General features: G+C 39.0%; 1 protein-coding gene across 1 annotated transcript; it reads left to right on the top strand.

Moving 5' to 3' along the window:
* The first annotated feature begins 262 nt into the window (after window positions 1-262).
* On the top strand, window positions 263-14,143 carry NUAK2 (NUAK family kinase 2). Its single transcript, XM_075196116.1, has 7 exons — window positions 263-547; window positions 5,757-5,877; window positions 8,266-8,417; window positions 8,518-8,583; window positions 9,982-10,101; window positions 11,376-11,508; window positions 11,734-14,143. The coding sequence occupies exons 1-7, from the start codon at window positions 398-400 to the stop codon at window positions 12,702-12,704; spliced, it is 1,713 nt and encodes a 570-aa protein (XP_075052217.1). The 5' UTR covers window positions 263-397; the 3' UTR covers window positions 12,705-14,143.
* Window positions 14,144-14,347: the final 204 nt, after the last annotated feature.

Below are 14,347 nucleotides of genomic sequence, written 5' to 3'. Positions count from 1 at the left end.
CTTCCTTTAGTAAGAGGTGCTTATTAATTAGACTGTGAGGCAGTCACCATGTTGCCTATATCCTGTACACAGGACACATATAGTCTGGAGAACTTCCCCTCCCTCCACTTCTCACCTGCTGCCTTCCCGTAAAAGGTAGGCTGTATAATACGGCTGGTGTGCGGCAGCCAATCAGCACCAAGAGGAGGAGGAGCTCGAACGAGTAGGTGACAGAAGCAGCCAATCAGCGACAGAGGGGCTGGGCGGAGGTGAGAGCCGGTAGAATGTTGTGTATTACCTTGTATCATTTCTCAGAGAGTCTGTGCACATAGTAACTACACTGTACCCAGCCAGTGGTACATACCTGTATATACAATAGGCCGTGCCACAGGCTAGTACCCACAGCGCACTGCTGGGAATGGAGCTGCGGGAAGCTGGGCTGCGTCGTCAGGCCGTGAAGAGACATCTACATAAGCATAACCTGAAGCACCGCTATGAGTTCCTGGAGAGCCTGGGGAAGGGGACGTATGGCACGGTGAAAAGAGCCCGGGACAAACAAGGGAAAGAGGTGAGAAACTAGCTCAAGGAAGTACAACACATGCTGAGGCGTCAAAACAGTATTAATGAAGCCTGGTGGGTTTTCTGATTTGAAATGAAACCAGGTCTCTGTATATGTAAAAATATTTGACTTTCAGTGGTCCTTTTAAGAATTTGTGTAAATTGTTTAAGGTTTGTTAACATTCCACATACTCCCCATTGGTTTACAGAGTATTATGGGATAAGGTCAAGCTTATGTGTAAATATATATTGTCTTGAAACTTTATACATGTGTTAGTATGCATTTTCATCTTGGTGGATATGTATAAGGCTGTGGCCTGTTATCTCAGTCCCCTGCAATTGTATGTGTGTGAGTATATGTGTGTGTGTGTGTATGTATATGTGTGTGTATATATATATATATATATATATATATATATATATGGGAAAGCTGTTTTATATGGTCCTCATACAAGATATATGATACACCTGGCTGCTTTGGAGTTATGGATGGATAAACACACACCTGTGTTGCCATTTGTTGCCTTTTATTTATATTTGTACTTTAAGGGTTTAACATGTCACTTTTCGGTGTCGGAGGTTGTTTGCACTGAAGTGTGAATATAAATACCTGAATTATCTATTTGTGCTGCTATTCTTGGTTTTCCAAAATAATCATGCATGACTAGGAAACAACATCTGCCAGTGTTGAATTTTCTAAACGAAATAATTTCTGAATTTGATTACCATGTGTACAATGAACCCTGGATCTTTGTTTGCCTAACATCTTGTAGACAAATGATAAATATGGTGCTTAGTCATATATAATTACAATAAATTGGTCCAGGCTTTCTATGGCCTAAGAGTAATCTGAATATTAATAGCATGATTATGTGTTAAATTACTTTCCAGTATTGTATGTTTATTATTTATCTTTAAGGCTCCTACCAAAATTCTGCAGTGCAGTACAGCCGAGAAATAGAGCATATTAAAATACAGACATTCAACAAGATAAATACAGGGCAATCAAAGGCAAAATGCCAAACATCTAAAAAGCATAAATGCATTAATACCATCATATTAAGTGTAAGACATGATAGGCTGGATACAGAACATGCAACAGTCATAATAGAAAGATTCACAGATGGATAAAGACAAGAAGATGGGAGAAGAGGGCATTGCTCCTCAGAGCTCACAATCTAGTGTTAGGTGATCAAAACACTTTTGCAGTATCATGGATACAGCCAATGTAAATTGCCTTGGCCCATTGATCATAGTGTAAAGCTGTTGTGTGTATGTTTTAGTTTTGGATGAGGAGTGCTCAAAGATTATGAATTCTCCATAACCTAAGTCATGTTGCTTTGAATGATAACTTTAGTTGTGAATGCCTAAAGATGTGATCACTGCCAATTCTTACCCCTTGTCCTCTGCAGATACACACTCAAGTGATTGCAGACTCTTTTGTTTACAGGTCTGTCTTATTTGTGTTTCTGAGACATAACATTCCTTGGCACTGCTCATATTCCTTGTCCTTGGCAGACACCTCTTTTGGATAAATGGAAATTTACGAAGCCTTACTTCTTGCACCTACTCTGAATATAAATACCTGGATTTACTGGAAAGTAGCTGTGATCTAGTTTGTCAGAAATTCACTGAAAAAGCCCTTTAGAATTGACAGGACATGTATGGCTGTTACAGTAAGACTACATTGTATTTATATCTTACATGACTGTCCAGGGTCCCCAGATCTATCAAGAACCTGTACCATGTTTTGAAGAAAACAAACACATAAAAATAAAATAAAACCTTACCAACAATGCTGTGTAACGATGAAAACTAGACAGGCAATGGGCATTTTTGTTCATTTAAGTTTATATGGCCACTTGTGAATACACTGTGTTTTATGTTAGTTGCTTTAGATTAATATGAAAGTACTAGTGGCTAGCTCCAGTTTGATGAGCTCACATGTAGCCTCACTCGCATTGATACGTTTGTTAGTAATCTTATGTGCCTGGTGATGGGAGATTCGAGGATGGAATTCCTCTTAGCATTTGCTCTGCTGTTGCACGGTTACCCACAATAGACGATTGGCTTGCAAACATTTGCACTAGCCGGTAATCTCTGGATAAAGGCTCGGCCTCCTTTTTTATAAAGCAAATTCCAGGCTATGTCCTGGCCTACGGTCACACGCTCTCTGCTCTTAACCTATTCACTGCATAATAGAATATTGAACAGATACTAAATGTACGTAAAAATAATTAGGAAAGGCACTTTAGCATTTTATATATATAATGTTACTGATTGTGTACCCTTTAGTAGCAGCTGTTTTTTGACTCCCAAATATGTGTCCTCTGAGGACAAGTTGTATCATATTTTGTATACAAAAGCCCCTCTGTCCTTTGCACCTTATCAGTCTCATGATATGTCAGTTAAAATTCCCCTGTGCAGTTGTCTAGTCTATCAACACAATGACACATCCCAGTTCTGGGAATAGGCCAGCTTCTAGCAAGTGAATTTCCTTGAGCGTGAGCAAACCTGCGTTGTTAAAAATAGCAACCAAGTTACGTTTTTCCTGTTTTCATTTTGGGCATTTTCCTTTTTTGACTTGATTAGCAGATGATCTCACAAATTCAGGAAAGTACCACTGAGAAAGCTTACAGCAGATACTTAGGTGTATATTAAGTAAACTGCGGGTTTGAAAAAGTGGAGCTGCTGCCTATAGCAACCAATCAGGTTATAGCTGTCATTTTGTAGAATGTACTAAATAAATAACTGGAATCTGATTGGTTGCTATAGGCGACATCTCCACCTTTTTCCAACCCTGAGTTTAGTAAATATACCCCTTAGACTCTAAAATATCTTGACTTTAAAGTGATTCCCAGTCATCAAAGGATACAATTGTAGAAATGTTTGCAATCCTCTATATATACCCAACATATTTTAAAATAAGTGTTCATTTAAATGTTTTTCTTGTTTTGATTATTTTTCCTCTTTATTATGCATTAGCATATATTCTGAGTCATTTCCGCCTTAGGCTATATATTAGCATGTAGGTTGCCTGGGAGCATAGCTTTCTTTTCTGCTGTACTCTTTTTAAAACTGGTGATAGCGTTTCATTTTGAGAGAGATATAGAGAGATGGAGATAGAGATAGAGATATGTGTGTGTAAAGTTAGCTACCTTTTTGGCTTGTGCAGGTCAACTATATCTCCATGGTGGCAGCCTATATACAGCACATGATATATAACTTGCACACACAATCATGCAGAAAAATGTCCAGACTTAGCTAAAATGATATGTAATTTTTCTCCCTCTCACATAAGGTATTTTACTTTTTCATGAATTAATTGATCTTGGTGATGTCATCCTTCACTCGTCTCTCTCCTGCTTGGTCTCCTGTCCAAGCACCACCACAATATTCTAGAATGTAATGTTTAGGGCTCTAGATATTGGACAATGTTACAGTTTTTATGTGGATATTGCAATTTAGCATTTTTTACATTGCTTGGAGTGTTCCTCTAAGGCAGTGTTTCTCAACTCCAGTCCTCAGGACCCACTAACAGTGCAGGATTGCCAGGTGACCAGTGAAATAATTATACCACCTGCTACACTGTGTCAATCAGTAATGAATAGACCTGTGCTCCAGCAAGGAGATATGGAAAACATGTACTGCTGGGGGGTCCTGAAGACTGGAGTTGAGAAACACTGTTCTAAGGCATCATGGAGTCTAAATATAAGTCCCATCAAAAGTTTTAGCCGAGACCTGAAGACCGCCAGCTTGGAGTTTGATGCAAAATTGAAGTCCCCTCTGCATAAGACAAATGACCTCGTATTCCTCCACATAACAAGGATCACCACTTTTGCCCTCTGTACCCCGTTATCTTTTTCAATCCGCTCTACACAAAGCAAATGTTATTCCTGCACTGCTCTGCAAAATGTGGTACTACTGCCTGCCCTGCACATTGCTGGTAATGCCTTCCCTCTACTCAGCTCCGCTCTTCTGCCTGTGCAAAACTCTGCTTCTCCACAGACGCCACCACCTTGCTCTGCAAACTCGTGTACCTTAGCGGAAATCTAAGTGAATTTGCCTGAATCGAGGTGTACAGCGGCTCTTAAACCATTTTTGTAATGCACAGCGAACATTTTGTGCTTTATAAATGGCCTCCAGTGTATTGTTAAAGCACTAGTACAACAGATGAAGTGAGCCTTTCTGTTGGCTATACTCCTGTTTCAATGTTACTAAATAAAATATGCAGAATAAAAGCAAACCACTAAATGTCTGATGTTTCACAGAAACACAAACAAACCATGTAATTAAATCCTATGAGTGATGTAATAGTTTTTCCACTACAGCACATCCCGCTTGCAACCACCTGAAATAACACTGCATTTTTGTACCCTTTGTTGTCATGCCCCTTACACATCTCATGTACACTATGATCACAGGGGATTTTTGGGGTCAGAAACTCCCTCTTCCACATGTCACACATCTACAGTCCTTTTTCTGTCTGTTGTGGGATTCTGTTCTTTCCGCATTCCTGCTCCTACAATTGCTTTGTATTACCTTTTGTTTTTTTTTGTATTGTTTTTCACTAAATACTAAGCATGTCCCCTCCCTGCCTAAGAATTTTCAAGGGAACGTTGTATACCGTCAGTACTTCACTCAGCAATTCTTCCTGACACAAAGTGAATGTTAACTGGTCCTCCCACCTCTAGTACTGTGGTAATTTGATGCTTATGATTATGGGGAAATAAAAGCTAATACTCAGAGTGGTATTGTCTTGAACCTAGTGAGCTATGCAAGCTTTTGGAACCGCATCCTCCTCCTTGGTACTACACAGGTACTGACAGCAGAGGAACAGGATTAAATGCAAATAAGCATTTTAGAACAAATATAATTGATTTATCTAGGTACTGTTAAGTTTGAAAATGTAATTCATGTTTATCAGTCCTCTGTACGTATTATATTGTATGCTGCAAACTGGAAAGCTCCTTTCTTGGCAAGCTACCACCTGCTCGCCTTACAGTGTCATGACCCTAATATGGAAAGCTGTGGAGATCAAGTTCTATCCTACCTGCCAGATGATGGGAATATAGTGCTTACATTCTGCCAGTGCTTGTTGAAAAGTACCATGATACACTGCTTTAATATTACCAGACACGCGTTATATATATGTGTAAGTATCCATCTCCCCTTACCTCTTGGTCTGTTAACACCTTATCTTATCATTTTGTTCCCAGGTGGCTATTAAGTCCATCCGCAAGGACCGTATAAAAGATGAACAGGATATGCTCCACATCCGAAGAGAGACTGAAATAATGAGTTCCATCTGCCATCCTCATATCATCTCAATATATGAAGGTAAATACAATCATTGAGGAATAGTGGCCACATGGATTAACCAGTGCATTTCACTGAAATTGTATGAAATAATGGCAAATACAGTACAAATAAGGCTGGTGTCACACATGCATTTTGGAAGCAACATTTTGTGCCTATAAAAAGGAACAGCTATCCATTTTTAGTTGATCACTAGACTCTGACGCCTGATCTTTGCTGGTACACTAGCAGATTAAATTATAAAAGAAAAAGTGCTGAAATGAATGTAAGGCTCTAGTCTGTTACATACAAGCTGTAAATCTATTCAAGTATAAATGCAGTGGTTTTCATCGCAGATTAAACAAAAGCTCAGAAAATTATCTTAAACTGGTTTGGGAGCAGCCCAAAGTTAGGACAATAATTCATTAAAGCCAACTGGCAGATGTAATGATGGTTGGCCCTCTGGCTCCAATTTGACTGATAAACGTATGTATGTAATGAACACTCCAACATAGAACATTATAGAGTAACACTACTGTTAAATAGCCATATGAGTAAGATTATTTTTTTTTTCCCTGTGGCTTATATTTAGAAAAAAATAATACTTACACACCCTTCCAAACACATTGCACACTGGTGAGCAGCATGCTTGTACAGGCAGACTAGCAGAGGAGCAGTACACCTGCACAGACCTGCCCTAACAAGCAGGTTGTGTTCTCCTTCCAGCACTTAGTGAGAGGTCGGTCTGCCTTGGGAAAGTGACATTTACAAGGAGCCCAGAATAGTGATAATGACTTCCAAAGAAAGCGGAGACTAGTTGTAATAGTCATCTTAAATTGTAAATGTGCTTTTCTGACATTCATATTTTAAATGTAAGAGCAGGACTCTGTGAAGGAGGCACACAAAATGTTGTTCATGTCCTGGTCTACATGTCATTCTCGTCATGTTACAAATTGTAGGCGTTTTTTTGCTATGCCTCGTGTGACATAAATGAACTTGAACACAGTGGAACTAAAGCCTAGTTACGGTTGTCTTGCCAGGCACAGAGCGAAAGTGCACAGCATAGAAAGGACACAGAACATCTGCTTATCAGTCAGGGACGATAACGCAGGGCTATAAAGATATAAAACAGCTCAGCCACCTGGAGAGTGCACGCACAAGGATGCCAGGTTATTGTGTGGATGAACCAGGTGTCACATTCTGAGCCCTTTCTGACTCATGTCTTGTCCAGATGAATGTTTTTTTCAGGAAAAACTTTGCAACACAAGTAAACCGGTGGTAAAATCTCTATTTCATTAAGATTTTAAGGATAGACCACACCAATTTAATTACAGGGCCCCTAAACAAGTAATATATTTATATTTACAGTGGTATATAAGTGCAGTATTGAACTTCTTACTAGGAAACCAATTATCCTGAAGTTCTAAAACTCAAAGAGCAAGGGAGTGGGGAGTGTGTTTTACTCTGAGTACAAATTATATACATTTGTATAATTGATCCTATACCTGTCAGTATGTAATGTATCAAATGTAATTCAAACTATAAATATCTGTCAGTCTGGGTACAAGATGCCTTTTCACACTGGATCAATTTGTGTTTTAGGTGGGGTGAACCTTTTTAATAGACTGCTAATTTTCAGTTATAGAGTAATTGATGTACTTTCAGTTCATTCAGATTTCTACACCTTAGGAGCACATCTTGTCATCTTGTCTTGCGTAAAAGATGTCTTACATGTGATAGAACGCCCAGTGCAAGGAGATCCACCTTTCCGCTGTTGCTTTCTCTAAACTTGTTATTAGGGTGTCGGGAGAAACCACACCCTGATCTCAGACTTTTCCGGGGGAAGGTACTTGAGCAGGTCACGTGTGTGTTTCCTTCTCTCTCTCACATTTTGTTTACGCCAGGCCTTGATGTCTGTGTGCTTAGCTAGAGTGACACAAAGGCTGTACACATTGTCATGTATAGTGAGGAATTACATGACCATTAAACCTAAAATGCTGGTTGCTTTATATAACAGAGATTGGTTAAATATTAACAAATACATATACATTATGTGCAATAATCAGTTCACATACATGTACTATGTTTCATTAAAGTGTGAGATCTTCAAATGGAACTTGCTCAGAAAACTAGGAAAAGCATTCTATAGAGCAGCTTAGTTACATATACCCCTTAAATATATTCCTACACACTTTTGCAGAACCTGAGTTTCTTGAAATTGTATTTATCCTTATAAAGCAAAGTGCTGGCTCTCTGCTTGTTGCTATTTTATCAAACCGTTTATGTTCTGGTTCTAGGACAGTGTCCTTCAGTTTTGGTAAGGTGCACAAGCAACATTTTATATTTGTCTATTTGGTGTGCATCTTATTAGATTTTGCTTGTTTTCTCTTGAATGTCTTGCATATTAAAATAACCTTCTTTTTACCACAGTGTTTGAAAACAGCAGCAAGATTGTAATTGTAATGGAGTATGCAAGCCAAGGGGATTTGTATGATTACATCAGTGAACGGCAACGGCTCAGTGAGCAAGAGGCCAGGCGATTCTTTAGGCAGATTGTATCTGCTGTGCAGTACTGTCATGCGGTAGGTGTCTGTCACAGATGAGCCATATCTGTAATACCTCTATGGTATACTGCCATGTCAACTATATATAATAATATGCTAACCTGTGTATCTCTTACAGAATGGGATTGTGCATCGAGATCTAAAGCTGGAAAACATTCTACTGGATGAAAACAAAAATGTGAAGGTGAGCAGATCGACTATTATTATTAGCTCAATCTCTTGTTTGCTACCCATGTTGCCATACTTTCAAAGCCTGACGTTGGCAAAATTTCAGGTGTGGTTTATTAACCAGGTATGGTAGTCTTATATTTTGTTTGAACACATTCTTATTAAACAAAAAAGAAAAAGGAGAAAAACCCGTTGAATCATACTAGTTTTTTAACATATGAGAAAAGATGACTGATTCATACGTGTAAATTGTGAATGTTCTACACAGTGTATCCTTCTGGTAATACTTTCACCAGTATGCTGCAGTTCGGAGAGTCAAAAGCAAATCTAGATGGTCCCAAAGGAAATAATCGGTTACAAGAAGTCATTGGCCCTGCTGTAATTAGTTTCAGGCTGGGAATTCCCCTGTAGTACTGCTAGCTCACTTTTTTTTTTTTTTTCCTTATCTTTCCAGCTTAGGGAAACTGATAATACACCAAGGTCATTAGTTTCATAAGTGCAGATCTGGGCCGGTCCCTCATGCACAACTGTAACTCACAGCATTGTCGGATCTAGAGCTTTGTTTGCATATTTTAGAGAATTAAACTTTATCTGTACACCAGGCACATTTCTACAATAGGGTTTTGTCATACTTATAATATTGCCATAAGAAAAAAAATAGATTTATAAGTGAGCTAGTATCTTTCGTATTTATTCCCAGACTGTTCTGGGAAACTCTTGAAACTATCAGTGAGATTGCATTGTCTTGTGACTAAACCTTTGCATCTTTTAAATTCTTCATGTTTTTGTGCTGTTGGTGGACTTTACCCTGTAGCAGGAGACCTGTTTCAATGCCCCAGACTGGCAATATTCCATTATCTTTGTGCAAACACAGGAGGGAGGGGGTGAAAAAGAATGTTCCTCATTCACTTACATACAGGATCCTAAACCATGTTTCAGTGATAACCTCTTCCTAGTCTGTGTCTGTAAATTGCCCTTCTCTTAACCTGTTCCCTATTGAACTGGCCACGCATGGATCGGTCTGAGCGATTGGATCAGAGTCCAATTTGGCAACACACCTAAGTAGTTAGATTGGTTAAGATCCAGCCATTTAGGATTCATGTTGAGGAGCCAGATCTTTTCTGACCTCACTGAGACATGTTAGTATGGTCAGAATGTGACCGCAAACACACAAACCAGTGGTGATCATCTGCATTGCATTTTACAACCTCATGTATCAACATGTCCAATTATGATCAAGCCAGATTATGAGTCATGTGGGGAATTTTGGAACCTCATATGCTGCAGTATGGGCCAATCACAGTGTATGTGGTCAACTTATTCACATGACACCACAGAAAATAATTTATTTTTTTTCTCTTTTGCTTGTTGATGTATTTAGAAAAAATATTTATATGTTTTTGTTTTATCTTAGATTGCAGATTTTGGACTTTCCAACATCTATCACTCAGATAGTTATCTGCAGACATACTGTGGTAGTCCTCTATATGCTTCCCCAGAAATAGTCAATGGCCGACCATACACAGGACCTGAGGTAAGATTGTATGTTGTGTATATTTATTTTCTTGATGTGCAATCATAAGCCTATTAAGGATTCTTCTATGTAATGTAATGGTCCACCTGTGTGTATAGACAATCTTGCATGTATATACCATCTATGCTCACCTTAAGTCAAAAAAGCATTATAAAAATATTTGGTTGGTCACAAGTGATATTGAGCTATAATTAGTTCTTAATCTCTGGTTTCCCATACAGGTTTTCTTACCTGTAAAGGTATCCAGACTCCTGTAATACTACACTGCCCCTTCCCCAACACCTACACAATTGTTTATTCAAGAAAACTTGCTTATTGCCACTTCCCGTGACCAATTAATGTGTAACTTTAGGAATTATACTCTGACTCTGTCTTCTTGAAGATCAATACTGTCACTGTGCTTCTTTTGGCTCCATGATAGGATTAGCTGTGCCACATTTGAACTAAAATAAATAGTTTTGTTAAGGACTATTCTGAACTTTCTCATAGATTAAAATATTTCCTGTTATCTAATCTACATTTTACTTTAACCCTCTGCATTAATGAGCCTATTGTTTATCACATTATCTTTGCTCTTCCTTTCACCAGTAAAGCTGGGTACACACTACAGAAATTTCGACAAACTTTTTATGCCGAGCGATTTTACATGCGACCGATGGTCCGATCGCTCGGTCCATGGACTGCATACACACTAGCCTTGTTTAGGACGAGAAAGGGAAGAGCGGACGTCCCGTTAGCGACTTTTTACAGCCATGTTGTGAGCAATGACTGTAATTTCGTACTCGCTGTCGTGGATCGGTCGGAAGTTTATACACCCTACACAGCGGAAACGAGATTGGAACGAAAATATTAATTGGTACGACCAACCAAATGAGGCGACAATCGTCCATTTGGGCAGACTTTCGACCATTGTGTAACTGTACACACTGACCCGACTTTTGAACGAGCGGTCGTATGTCGGCTGTTTGAGACAATTAATTGGACGAAAACAGTGTAGTGTGTACCCAGCTTTAGGAGTAAAATCTTTATACACCTGATATACATCTTCTCTTCAGTGCATCTTGCACTCTCTCTCCACATTCCTTATGTTTCCTATTTCTCATACATGCAGGGATCTCTTAACCTTTTGTATCGGTATTTACTGTTTGTATTGGTCTGTCCTCATTTTGTAAAGTACTACAATAATATGTTATAAAAAGTTATATATTTACTGTATTATGCACATTTCTTTTTTCGTGTCTCCATGTGTAAAGTTGGTTTGTGTGGTGTTGCAGGTGGATAGCTGGTCCTTAGGAGTTCTTCTATACATCCTGGTTCATGGCTGCATGCCATTCGATGGGCAAGATTACAAGAAGCTAGTGACTCAAATCAGCTGTGGAGCCTACAAGGAACCAAGCCATCCATCTGGTGAGTAATCTTACACCTTGCCAGGTTTAATGCTGGGTCACTGCTACAGCAAACAAGTGAAAGACATTTATATTTATCAGACCTTGGATTGTTTGTGCTTATGTGATGTGTCAGTCAGTTGGTGTGATCTGCAAATAGTGTTTTATTTACATGTCAGGTGTTTCCCTTCTGTTGTTCACATTTTTCTGCTTCCCAGTATTAACTTCTTGCTCTCTCTGTCTGCAGATGCATGTGGCCTAATTCGCTGGCTTCTCATGGTAAACCCAGAGCGCAGAGCCACACTATCTGATGTTGCTTCTCACTGGTGGGTGAACTGGGGATACCAACAACCGTTAAGTGAACCTGAATCAAGCAAGGACTCTGACACCCCGTTTTCTATTGTTGGCGGATGGCTTCGGAGATCCTCTCGTCCTTTGTGGGATAATAACTCTAAGATGCGCTCTTTCTTACGCCAACATCTTCCAGGGGCAACGCTCACTCGCCAGCGCTCACTCAAGCGTTCCAAGAGGGAAAATATGAGCCAGGCTGTGACAACTCAGGGTTCCCAGGAAAAGACCTCTATTGTGCCACCTGCTCCTAAAAAAGGTATTTTAAAGAAGCCCCAGCAACGAGAGTCTGGCTACTATTCTTCTCCCGAGCACAGTGAGGGCACAACAATGGGGGAAGATGATATACCTCCATCCCTTATTTCTGTTGTGCCAAAAAATTCTAAGGCTTGCAATCCTAGTACAGATGGAGAACAAGAGGCACCTCCAAATGTGGTTAGGAAAGGAATTCTCAAGCGCAATGGCAAATTCTCTTCTGCTGGGGCAGCTCCTGAGTTATCATTTGATGCTGTGGACTATTCTTTAGGGAATGAAAAGTTACCGGTGTGCTCACTGACTCGTGAAAATGTACCATCCTCGGTAAGCCAAGAAAGCATTCTCTCCACCGAATCCTTTGAGTTGTTGGACTTTCCTACTAGGTATAGGGAGCGTTCTAGAGGCAAGACTCGACCTATGAGGTCTAGTGTCTCTGCTGAAGATCTTCTGAAAATGAATACAGAAGAAGAGAATGAACAGGATGGTCCTAGACTCTGGGATATGAGATGTTATAGAGCTCGGGTAGCAGAAAGCTGTCTGTCTTTGGGTGTAGCAGAGGAGGAGGCAATGCAGGTTTACAGGACTGCTGTGCTCATTGGACGTGAACTAAGTTGAGCTAACTGGTTTACTCGCTGCTATCAAGATGCTCTTTTAGAGAGCAGAGACTGAAATACTAGATCACAAAAGCCTTACATAAGTCACTTGTGCATTACATAATGTTCTAAGAATATCTGTATGCAGTGACCTTGATGGAGTATGCAGAGGGCAAGCATCAAACTTAAAAAGTTTGACAAAGCTGTACTGGGCAGCAAACTCTTGCCCAAAAAAACCATTGCCTTGTTAGCCAGGGCCCGATTGTGCTATCTTATGGCTGCAACTTGCACCTATAAGATATCGCACAGTTCCTACAAAATCATAATTACTGTATTTTAGTAACAACGTTGGTTGAAAACCCAGTTGTAAATCCATAATGGATGATTGTGACTTGAATTGACTTCACTACCTTCTTGGGTTAAAATGTTTTTTCTATGTGAAATTTTAGATGATTGTGTATGAATGTGTTTGCTGGGTTGAAATAACTGTTGCACAGTCACAGCACAGAAATCTTCTATTCCAAATACATTCTATGAAAATAAAAAATCCAAGTGAATATATTATACAGGAATTAAGAAAAAAAATTGCATCTGAAATAAAAATGGACAGCACAAAAACCCTAAATAGATTTGAAAATAGAATTAGTGCAATTCGTTTCTGCTGGAGGTAAGTTATAGAAAGAACTCTATTCAGCACTGATTAATTGTATTTGCACATTGTTTGGCCTTGGCTCGTAGTCCAGTGCAAACATTTTTTTTTTTTATGTGTAAGCATGAATGTGTGTTAGTATGTGCAGCTATACACACACCCACATGACCTTGAACCTTGACATGTTTTTTGTTTTTTAAAAGGGATAAAGGAAAATACGTTTTAAGCCTAATTATGGATAGGACTGGATATGTAGGGGGGAGCAAAGCAACTATGCTGCCACTAAATCTTTTTATTTAAAATTAATATATTTATTTTTGTATTTTCTTGATATTTTTTTTTTTTTCTTTTTTGTCAAGCTTTAGTACTACAAAAGTCATTGCCACTGTTCTGTAGGTTTAAAAAAACTAAAAAAAAAAACCCTACAAATAACCACTACCAGGAAATGATAATGGTTATTTTTTTTATTTTTTTTACTCCATTAAATACTATTTAACATTTTTCCTGCAAGAAAAGCTTGGTTTCTTCCCCTCTAGCAGTGTGAAAATCAAACCAGTATTGCAAAGAAATTGGTTTTGGCTTGTTAGGTTTTGTGTAAATATTTGTGAGTGTGAGTTTCCAAGCAAGCCGTGTTAGTGTTTCAGTACTGGATAAGAATAATGGGTATCTTGCATAGAAAAGGTTGATGGACAGATGTGCGAGGGAGGGAGGGTTGGCAGATACATCATTGTCTTTTTTTGGTATTTTGTATCCTTTCTCTTTCCTTTTGGTCCAGATGTTTTCAGCAGATTAAACCAATTGATGAAACTGGATCTTTTGGCGTCTTTGTGTGTTCACCTCTGTCGAGTAGCTATTTGTAACTACTTTTTTTTATTTTCTTTTTATCTGAATGTGAAAACTCAAGATTGACAGAATAATGCTTACTTACTATTAGAGACATGGTTTTTCAGCTATGACAACCACTGGGCAGCGTTGCACTATTCTTAACCCTGGATGCGGATAGGAAGGGATGGTGT

Source organism: Mixophyes fleayi, chromosome 2, assembly GCF_038048845.1.
Source record: "Mixophyes fleayi isolate aMixFle1 chromosome 2, aMixFle1.hap1, whole genome shotgun sequence".
Taxonomy (NCBI): Eukaryota; Metazoa; Chordata; class Amphibia; order Anura; family Limnodynastidae; genus Mixophyes; species Mixophyes fleayi.
Note: the sequence above shows the minus strand (reverse complement) of the source record. Positions and strands in the feature narration are given on the sequence as shown.